The 11,261-nt window shown below is 41.7% G+C and overlaps 1 protein-coding gene across 1 annotated transcript; it reads left to right on the top strand.

Annotated features, from left to right (window-relative positions):
- The first annotated feature begins 214 nt into the window (after positions 1-214).
- On the top strand, positions 215-11,003 carry Kcnj2 (potassium inwardly rectifying channel subfamily J member 2). The gene is made up of 2 exons (XM_052757077.1): positions 215-407; positions 5,619-11,003. Exon 2 carries the CDS (start codon positions 5,846-5,848, stop codon positions 7,127-7,129), a length of 1,284 nt encoding a protein of 427 aa, XP_052613037.1. The 5' UTR covers positions 215-407; positions 5,619-5,845; the 3' UTR covers positions 7,130-11,003.
- Positions 11,004-11,261: the final 258 nt, after the last annotated feature.

The raw sequence follows: 11,261 nt of genomic DNA, 5'->3' as shown, positions 1-11,261 counted from the left end.
GAGCTGGACTCTCAGATCAGGCTAGGAAGCTGGAGGAAGTAGAGGAAGCCACCGCAGGTTCCCTGGCTGGCAGAGCTAGGGGCCTCGGGTGTAAGGATCCTCCTCCCCCTCCTGGTGGCGGTTCCCCGGGCTGGCGGCGCAGCCAGGTGCTCTCCGATTGGCCAACAGTGGACAGGGGGCGGAGCCAAGAAGGCCGGTTATCACAAGGACCGCCTCAAAAGCTCCCAGGCTATCGCAGAGCGCACTGGAGCCCTGGCCAGCGCGCAGCCTTCCCGGCGCCGGCAAGCAGGGTCTTGGGAATTCTTACTTGCTTCGGTTCACTCTCCTTCACAAAAACCACTGGATCTTACATGCTTCTGTAACCCCCACTTCCACTCCATGTCCCTATGATCCTGTGCCAGCAACAGGTAAGGGCTTCTGTGGTTTTTTCCTCTCCTCTCCTCTTGTCTGTGTGTGTCTAGGGCAATGGAGTTGCGCCACAGTCCCCTACCCTGCTGTCCCCGCTGTTCTGGAGGTGCCCATCTGTCAAGCTGCTGTAATGCTTTCCTCTGCAAGCTTTGGAGTCCCCCCCCCCCCCCCCAGGCTCATTGCCTATATAGTTTGTGTGCGCACCAGAACATCCTCAGAGCTAAAAATACTGAGACATGCTTGGAAGAGTTGAGCAATAGAAACAGATTTCTCTGCAGCATCTGTTTGTGCTCATAACTTCCAATGCACCAGCTGTAGCGAGATACTGGGGTTTAGAGGCAAGCGCGAGCCTGAAGCGGATTCTTCCTCTTACTGGGGGATCCAGGGAGGAAGAGAATGTAATTGTGGATTGGAGGTCCCTCTTGAGCGCTGGTCTCAGACAGCGAGACTCAGCACTTATTCTAGATCCTTGGTGTGTGTGTGTGTGTGTGTGTGTGTGTGTGTGTGTGTGTGTGTGTGTGTGTGTGATGGGGGTAGGGAGTCGTTGCTTCAAATATAGCACAGAGTTCCAGAGTGAACACCTCAAGTCTCAGAGTTCCTTTGCTGAGAAACAGAGTAGGAGCCAGTGTTGGATTTTAGCCTGAAGAATGGAAAACTTTCCCATCCTATGTCAGTCTGTCCTAGGCACTTTGCTATTCTTAGTAATAATGGTGTAAATTCCTCATCTGAAGACACTGTGGTTTTAGGGAAGCAATAATCAGAGCGACATGATTCTGAAAAAAAAAAAAAAGACTGCATCATAACATGGATTCCTTATGACAGTTGGAGGAAAAACCGAGATAGGAAATGGGCAGATGCACATCTGTATGGTTCAGTCTGTCAGTAGAGACATGGAGGAGACTGTTCCCTCCAAAGGTTTTCACAAACTCTGAATGTACCTGACATGAAATAAAAGTGTTACTTGAAAACCTGTTTTGGTTAAGACAAGAAGGGAATTAATATCTCCTTTTATCATATACTGTCTCTTCCCATTAATAATTAATAGGCTGTCATAGTTCCCTTTGTTAGCCCGCTCTGTATGTGCCCTGTGAGCACCAATACACTTGTTCACCTAGTCCTCATCACAACCAAGGGTTTTATTTTTATGTTTCATTATGCAGGAAAAAAAAATCCCCACGCCCAGGAGAGAGACAGGTTACTTCAAGTATGGTGGAAACGGTGACAGTTGGGGTCAAGGTCATTTCACTTTGTTTTGTACCTTTAACTCCATATTGTGTGGTATTCTTTTATTTTTATGTTATTGATATCTGCAAAGATACTTGTTTTACACATTTGCGAAATTACACAGACAAACAAACAAACAAATTAGTCAATTGACACCTTTCAGACATTCCTTATCAAAACTCTCTGGTCAGCTGTCTTTCTCTGACTTCTGATTAGTTTAAAAGATTGACCCTATCTTTACCTGAACTTTGGACCATTTTGAGCTTTTGAAAAGAGATGAATTTTTGTTTACTGAACACCAGTCATCTTTGGCATGCAATAAATGCCTCGAGTTGCCGCAAACATTGCTGTGTATAAATGTTGGAGGCAGCACTCACGTAGATATAAATGGGTGTCTCCTCCCCACCCACCCCCCTTTCTGTTTACTGAGCTTCACAGAGGTTGCTCTGCAGCAATAGGACTCACATAGCAACTTATGCCCAGAGCACTCTGGGACTGGTCTGCATGGCGTCAGCTGGGGAATAGCTGCTTAAGCACTCATTAGCAGACTTCTCTTACCCAGCATCTCTTCTTCTGCTATGTCCTGTCTTTAGTCAGAAACTTACATTTTCACTGAGAGTCAATGACCCTCCTATGGGACACTATGATTCTCATTTATTCTTCCTAAGTACCTCTATCTAGTTTTTCACATGCTCTACTGGAGGTATTTCTTATGTAGAAAACAATTCGGATTCTCGCATTTTTACAATGTGATTTTACCCCTGTATTTGTGCATAGTTCTCTCTCTCTCTCTCTCTCTCTCTCTCTCTCTCTCTCTCTCTCTCTCTCCCCCCAGGCCTCTCTCCCTCAACATCTACCTAAGATTGAGGCGCTGGACTATTTTTTCCATTGCTTATGCTTAATTTTGGATCAGCCTATAAATAGTCTTAACATGAACAGCACCACATGTAGCCTCTCAATTTCCCAGAAATACTTTGTACCTCATTGGTTATGGCTTGGGTGAAATGAGTATTCATGTCCATTGAGTTTAGAACTGAGGCTTTAAATATTTGAGCTTAAAGGGAATTTGTATATTACTCACCAAATCCATTATAAGCTCTCTGGAGCTATACCCATCAAGGAGGCAAGTGTATCTGAATAAATTACTAGTTTGCTGTTTTTCAAAAAAATTTGGAATAAACCTGCGTGGAAGTCCTATTTTTTAATGAAAGCTTTTCCCAGATGTTTATGAATTGGTGATTCCCACTGAGGGAGGAGAGGGCAAGAGAATTTTCTTCTTGCTTGAGGTGACTGGGACCTGTGGGCAGGTCAAGAGCAAAAGTAAAGTGAACTATATGGACAGTTAACGTGTCAGAGTGTAGCATGTTCTAGACTTTTGTAATTGTAACCAGCTCCATAAAGTTTGAAGACATATGACATGTGTGTGTGCACACGTACAAACATTACTCTGCTTGGGTTTGACATGTGTTTGACATGAGGAAATTTTCTATTTCAAGGAAAGAAAGGAAAGGAAAAACTTTTTTTTTCCTTTCCAGGAAGCCCTGGTAAGACCTGAAAATGATGTGCTAGCATGTGGAACAAATTCTGCCATTAGCAATGGAAATGAGACAATGACAGCCCCCTCAGTACATGCTATTTGCAAGGTTCCAAGTGGGGAAAGCTATTCATAGGAAACAGCTATTGTGTGACTTGTGGAATTCAAACAGATGTCCTAGGATGGAGATTTTGGAAAGTCCTAATTGGGCCTTTAGAGTTCATAGGGTTGTTAAGTTCTTATCTGGAAAGAGGCAGGAGTCAGTGTGAAGAAATCCGAGAGTCTGTGCATGACGCACAACGTTAATGCAGAGAAAGGCTTCTTTTGAATAGTGAAAGGGGAGTTGATTGGTGTTAGTTTATTGTAAAATAGTTTAAAGTCAGTTGTAACTCAGATACACTCTCTGAAGGGACTCCTTTGTCCCATTCCGACGACGTTTTAAAGAAAAGCACACCTGCATTTGGTGTCATGCTGCTGTCTCCATGTTTGGGTAGAAACATTTGGCAACATTATGTGAGCCAAATCATCTGAAAATACTGTTAACATATTTCTTTCCAAGTCCAGGGTCTAACCTCTGAGGACTATGATTCTTTATTCCTTTGTCCAAATGCACACTTCACAGAGAAGCAGACAAAACACCAAAGCAGGGAGAAGGTAGGGAAGGCACCAGGCACCGGAACTTCTTTTTATAAAGCAATTCAAAGGCGTTTTCAAATAAAGCATCATTTAGGTGTCAAGAGCTGCCAAAATGTAACACACATTGCCATTTCCACAGATGACTAATCTCAAGAAAAATAAGTTGGTGTATGTCTTGATAATAATGTAGATATAACGGGAGAAGTCAGAGGACTAGAACACGCCATTTCCAGACACAATGCACCTTGCCTCCTTGTAAAGGCCTGCATGAAATAAGGACAAATGGGTTGCTTTCTGTGTCTGCAGCTGGCTTGGCTGAAAATGGTTCTGTTGACTGATCCATATTCATGTGCCTTCTGTGGGAAATCAAAACTGGAGCCCCCTCACCAAGGCCTCAATACATTTCTGATCCTTTCTATTGTCCCTCTTAAAAACAGGACAAGGATTTGGTGGTTTGAAAAGTTGGAAATCACTTTCAGTTTTTAGTTCTAGGCTATATTAATATTAATCTACTTCTAGACTTTGCTAATACATATTGCATAAAGAAAACACCTTGACTGCTTCTTAGTCATTCTTTCCTTTCTTTCTTTCTTTCTTTCTTTCTTTTCTTTCTTTCTTTCTTTCTTTCTTTCTTCCTTCCTTCCTTCCTTCCTTTCTTTCTTTTTTTCTTTCTTTCTTTCTCTCTCTCTCTCTTTCTCTTTCTTTCTTTCTTTTTGTTACAGGAAAATGTAGGATTTTTATTGTTTTGTTTTGATTTTGGAGTTGAGGTAAAGTCAAAGCGAGTAGCTAAATTTTACCTGGGGCAGAATGAAGCAGTGGGAGGAAGCTGGAAGCTACTATTTGTTCATGTTAAGTAAAGGTGAGTGCCTTCTCCATAGGAACCTACAGCAAACAAGAGCACTGGAAGTGAAAGTAAGCTGACTGGCATTTATGAGCTACTTTGATTACAAAGTTGTCTCTGTTGGAGAGAACACAGCCTTGAACCCACATGAAATGAGCTCCTGCCTTATCTCAATCCGCTAAAGACCTGGGCCTTTGGAACAGAGGTGCTTCCTCCCTACCCTGTCATTACACATGGCAATCCCATCTCTGGAGAATTTCAGGACTCATATTGCTAAGCAACAGAAAGGCTCTCTATCCCCCAGAGCAAATCTGTGTCTTCAAGTCAGAATCGCTTGCATTCAGGGAGATGGTATCAGACATTTCTGCACAGTGCCTGCTTCCAGTGTGGGGAGAGATGGAACAAGTACAAACAGTATACACAAGTTAGGATCCATTTCAAATGCTACAAAGGACTGTCTGCCCAACATTACTACTGAAACAAAACTGTCTGTGCCTATAGATGTCAACTTTGTCAGCAAGGGCTGGGACATTCTCTCTTAACACATATGTAACTGGACTAATATCCAGGCTGCTCTTAGGAAATGTTCTCTAGACATACCCTACTTTTAGACACTGATACAAACCTTAGAAATCAGAATGATTCTTCTGTTTATTACCTTGAGAACCTGGAAGAGAGTAAGAGTTGATAGGTATATATGGATTATAGAATATTCTAGATTGCTGACAAATAGCAGATGAATAGGGAACTGAAATTTTGGTGGGATGACTAGCAGAGGTACTTCATCTATGTTCAGTGACTGCATTTTTAAATAAAAAATTAAAATATAATTTATAGGAACAAAGAAAACTCCACACAATCCAATCCAATTTGTTTGTGTCCTGTTCTGTTTTTGTTAAGATGGGGATATTGTCTTAGACAGTAGGACTCCTTTAAGTATGGCTGTTTTGTAATGAATACTCTCTTTTCTTGCAGGACAAGTTCTCTGGGTGTCAGCTGAGTTACTAAGGTAACTCTACTGGTCAAAAGGCAAACCTTGGTAGAACCTCAAGGTCCTTTGGAAGCATCCATCTCTCCTCTTTTTTTTTTTAATTTTTGGTGTGTGTGTCTTCACTGAACATTCAAAACTGTTTCTTCAAAGGGTTTTGCAAAAACTTAGACTGTTTTCTAAAGCAGAAACACTGGCGTCCACCGCGGAAGCAATGGGCAGTGTGCGAACCAACCGCTACAGCATTGTCTCTTCAGAAGAAGATGGCATGAAGTTGGCCACTATGGCAGTGGCCAATGGCTTCGGGAACGGCAAGAGTAAAGTCCATACGCGGCAACAGTGCAGGAGCCGCTTTGTGAAGAAAGATGGGCACTGCAATGTCCAGTTCATTAATGTGGGTGAGAAGGGACAGAGGTACCTGGCAGACATCTTTACTACCTGTGTTGACATTCGTTGGCGATGGATGCTGGTTATCTTCTGCCTGGCATTTGTGCTCTCCTGGCTGTTCTTTGGCTGTGTGTTTTGGTTGATAGCTCTGCTCCATGGGGATCTGGATGCTTCTAAAGAGAGCAAAGCTTGTGTGTCTGAGGTCAACAGCTTTACAGCTGCCTTCCTCTTCTCCATTGAGACCCAGACAACCATAGGCTATGGTTTCAGGTGTGTTACAGATGAGTGCCCAATTGCTGTTTTCATGGTGGTATTCCAGTCAATCGTAGGCTGCATCATCGACGCCTTCATCATTGGCGCAGTCATGGCAAAAATGGCAAAACCAAAGAAGAGAAATGAGACTCTTGTTTTCAGTCACAATGCTGTGATTGCCATGAGGGACGGCAAACTATGCTTAATGTGGAGGGTGGGCAATCTTCGCAAAAGCCACCTTGTGGAAGCTCATGTCCGGGCACAGCTACTCAAATCCAGAATCACTTCAGAAGGGGAATATATTCCCTTGGACCAGATAGACATCAATGTTGGTTTTGATAGTGGAATTGACCGTATATTTCTGGTGTCCCCTATCACTATTGTCCATGAAATAGATGAAGACAGCCCTTTATATGACTTGAGTAAGCAGGACATTGACAATGCAGACTTTGAAATTGTTGTCATACTGGAAGGCATGGTGGAAGCCACTGCCATGACGACACAATGCCGGAGTTCATATCTGGCCAATGAAATTCTCTGGGGTCACCGCTATGAGCCAGTGCTCTTTGAAGAGAAACACTATTACAAAGTGGACTATTCAAGATTCCATAAGACTTACGAGGTACCTAACACTCCCCTTTGTAGTGCCAGAGACTTAGCAGAGAAGAAATACATCCTCTCAAATGCGAATTCATTTTGCTATGAAAATGAAGTTGCCCTCACAAGCAAAGAGGAAGAGGACAGTGAAAATGGAGTCCCAGAGAGCACAAGTACAGACTCACCTCCTGGCATAGATCTTCATAACCAAGCAAGCGTACCTCTAGAGCCCAGGCCGTTAAGGAGAGAATCGGAGATATGACTGGCTGATTGCGTCTTTGGAATATTTATGTCGCTGCACAGTCTGTTGCTGGTCAGAGATCCGGGACAGTTATACAGACCATGGTACTGGTCAAGAGGTGGGTGAAGGTGAGCAGCCACAAGAGACTAAGGCTAGCACGAAGGTTTCAAGAAAAGACTGTAAGCTGGATGACTGATGTAAAGTGCTTTGCAGGCCTCCGAGTGACCCGATGGCACATATCTGTTGTAGAATGAGTTGTGGGATTTTAAATGTATTGTTTTGTGTTTTTACAAAACTTGAATATGCAGGCAAGCCTCAGTTTTGGTATTTAGCTTACCTGGAATGCTTCTCTTTAGGGGAACAAGGATGATTTTAATGGCATAACACAGGCAAGACTCTGCCTTAATTTTTTGAAAAGCTGCTAACTACATGAACACAAACTGTATTTTTGTTGCAGTGTGGTTTATCTTTTACATAATTTTAAAAAGTCAGTGTTGAACATTGTTGAAGGCGCACAGTGTGCTTCAAAGTGTCAAGTATTTGGCTATTAACTGCCAAAATGAGAGCCTGATTTTCTGAGGCCAGTAATTTGTTTGCTAAAATTGATCTCTCTGATCTCCAATCTCTCTCTCTCTCTCTCTCTCTCTCTCTCTCTCTCTCTCTCTCTCTCTCTCTCTCTCTCTCCCTCTCCCCACTTTCTCGTTACGTAAGGGCATTATGTAACACTAGCCAAATGGTAGCCTCTGGGTTTTATACTTTTCCTTTCCACGACACTAATAGGTTATCTCAAATTTTCAGTTAGATTACCTAAAATAAATACCAAAGATAATGCACATTTTTTTGCACAGTGGAGTTAATATTAAAAAGGAAAAAAAAAGCCCCATGGGTTGTCTGGGAAATCCAGAGACTAACTTTGAACCTCAACAAGATGTTGAACAGCCTGTTCGTTCTGCACCTTAGTCTGAAAAAGAGCATCAAAGTCGATAAATGTGTGTTTTCAATTTTGTTCTTCTGTGCATCCTTCTTATTTGAAGAGGAAGGGAAAAAGAACATGGGTCACACCTACATGCACACTGTACTAACGTCTTTCTTTCCCTGATAGATAGTGTTGATCAGGCTAATGTATTCAAAGGAGAGAGAGAGTGATACTCAGACATTTCTGAGCTTTCCTCTTTCTGCACATTCCAAAGCTTATTCCATAAGATCAGATCTTGCTTGAACTTTGTGGTAACCTGGCATTCTCTAAACAGAGACATCCAGCATGGAAGATAGATAGATTTCAAATTTTGCAGCTGAATCATGGCCTTGACTGTCAGAGTATTTCTAGCTTGGTATCATATTAGGAAAGATATCTGGCCTCTAGGCTTGTCCTTCTGAGGCATCTGCAGAGAATCAACATGGACTAAATATGACAAAGCAGGGGATTTCTCTCTCTCTCTCTCTCTCTCTCTCTCTCTCTCTCTCTCTCTCTCTCTCTCTCTCCCCCCCCCCCTCTCTCTCTCTGTATGCGCACGTGTGTGTGTGTGTGTGTGTGTGTGTGTGTGTGTGTGTGTGTGTGTTTATGTGTGTGCCACTTCAATGCAAAAATCTGCTTTATAAGGGAGAGGGAAGCTGCCTTTTTAATGGCAGAAGGTAGGAGAGAATGTCTCAGTATTTTAGAGTCTTAGTGAGCCATATAAACACAACACAATTACAAGCTAATGAGTTAATAGTCCAAAGGGTTATTTCTCTCTGTGTACACACTCATGATTAATGTGAGCTGGCCATTGTCTCTTATACAGTCCCAGAGCAGGTTACCAAGGACACATTATTTTCTAGAACCCTCTTCTGCCTCGTCACCTGCCTTGATGAAAACATCTCTCCCCACCCTCAATCTAGCCCAATAATGCAAGTCTCCCTTCCTTTCCATCTTTAGATTTAAAAGTCCCCTACTTGTGGATCCTAGGGCTGCTAATTTTGCTTTTTAGTTGGAGTCTGAAAATCAACTCTCTAATGGTATTGCATCCTAATATGCCATTAAAAATCAGCTTGTTCTAGAATCATGTATTTTGTTTCAGTTGATGATTGTGCTGGTCTGTGGCTTGTGAGCAGCCGTATCTGAATGCAGTGCCTGTAAAATGATGACAGTTTCTGCTGTTTTCAACTATCTTAAGTCAATGGTTTGAGAGCTCTGGGTGTTATTTATCATTGAAATCAAGAGGGAAGTGTTGAGAAAGGGGTTCTAATTGTACATCCATGTGTAAAGGCAGGGTTGGGAAGTTGCTTGAAGAGTTGGAAGAGTCAGTTGAAGAGAAAACAGACTGGCTTTCGACAGTGCGAGGCCATGGAGGGCTTCAGATGCTGCTATTAAGGTGATTTGCAAAGGAAAACTATCAAACCAAAGAGTATTCAGTGGAATGTAAACCACATGAAGATGCAGTGGAGAATAGAGGTGACCACCTGGAGTTTCCTCCAAACATACAGTGCTACCACTTAAAAAGACTTGAGCTATTTGAAAAGGGGTGGGTACAGGGACAAGAAAAGAGGGAGGGGAATCTTTCAACTCATTTCTTAAAAAGAAGAAAGCATCTAAAATTTCTGGTGCATAGGTTTGTTTTTCTTTCTTTTTTTTTTTTCAAGAAACTTTTGCAGAAGCTACATTTTTGAAGTGTACATTTTATAAAGTTTATCAGATATTTTCATATTTAAAGCCAAATGTAAATAGAAATCTGTAAAGGAAAAAAAATACAATACCATAGGAGGTTTAATTATAGCAGGGGTTCTGAGAGCTAGCACCTATTATGCTACCGGTTAGCATGGTTTTAGTGGCTATTACCAGCCTTTGGAGGTTCGTTTTGGTATGTTCTTCTGTTATTTATTTCAGCATGGACTGTTCTTTTGAGAGCTTTTTGTAGTTACTAGCATTTTAATAGTTACAAGCTTTAAATGGCTTTTTGTTTTGTTTTTGCCAAGAGCCAAGACATAGGTAATGCACGGCATTTCTCCCTGCATTTTTACCTTCAGAATATCTGTCTTTATTGACTGGGCCTCCGGAACTAGTGTACACAACTGCCACTAGTAAGCAGATGGAGAGACTCACTTTGAACATCTGGGATTCATTCCCAGATGCCCGTTGCTTCCCTGCTGCAAGCAAATCCCTCTAGGATGTATTCCCTTTTAAAGAATGTTTGCCCATATCTGGATGGGCATTATATATATTTTTTTGGAGGGGGGAGGCATAGATTCCTGGTTATTCTATTTTTAAATAAAAGGTAGACAAAGTGAATTCTATTTTGATTATTGAGAAAGGAATAGTTTTCTATCCCTCTAAGAGTATACTTGAATCAGACATTTTTAGAATGTCGTATAGCACTGTAGTCATTTCCAAATCCCTAGAGAAAGTTCCTTTGACTCCATTCTTGTTCTGTTAGTGCATTATTCATTGTCTTTCACTTCCTTTCTCCCCATATACTCCCTCCCTAAATCTTGCTGTGTGTCTGATGACCTTGGTTCCCCAAAGATGTTCCTCTTGTAGACAACAAATGTCAGCTTTTATCTTATAATCAGTCACCTCCTAAAAGCAAACAGCTCATCCAAAGGGGTGGCTTAAGCTCCCCATCACTCTGTTTAATGACGTTAAGGTGGAAAGTATAAAAGTGTTGCATTATTACATCCCCTCCCACAACCTTCCATAAACTAGAGTTTCTTTCCTAGGAATGTTAGGTTTCAGCTCTGGGCTCTGGCGAGATGAACAATCCTAGCCTTTGACAATCATGATAGTTATTATTTTCCCATCTGCCATCTTTTTGTACCTAAAGTCTTCCTATTGCACTGCACAAACCATGGGTTGTACATATTTTTTATATATTATGTCTTATTTTATTATTTCTAAATAAAAAATAAAATTGAAAATGAAGTTGTGGAAGTTTCTTTGGATTTCTTGTATGATTGCTGTAGAAAGATTGAAATTAATAGTCTCAGACAATGGGACATAAACTCTGGTTATTTGAATGAACAGAGCCATAGAAATTGCCTGAACACGCAGGTGCAGGGAACTGGCAGATTAGTTTAATCCAAGTTAGAGGAAATCAAGCTTGTATTTGCTTTGGGACAGAACAGCTTAGAGGATAGAAAAGGAGGAAAAAAAACAAAACTGAAGAAAATGGTTTGTATT

This window comes from Peromyscus californicus, unplaced genomic scaffold (genome assembly GCF_007827085.1).
Source record: "Peromyscus californicus insignis strain IS unplaced genomic scaffold, ASM782708v3 Scaffold_3__1_contigs__length_106647218, whole genome shotgun sequence".
Lineage (NCBI taxonomy): Eukaryota > Metazoa > Chordata > Mammalia > Rodentia > Cricetidae > Peromyscus > Peromyscus californicus.
This window is presented reverse-complemented; position numbering and strand designations above follow the sequence as displayed.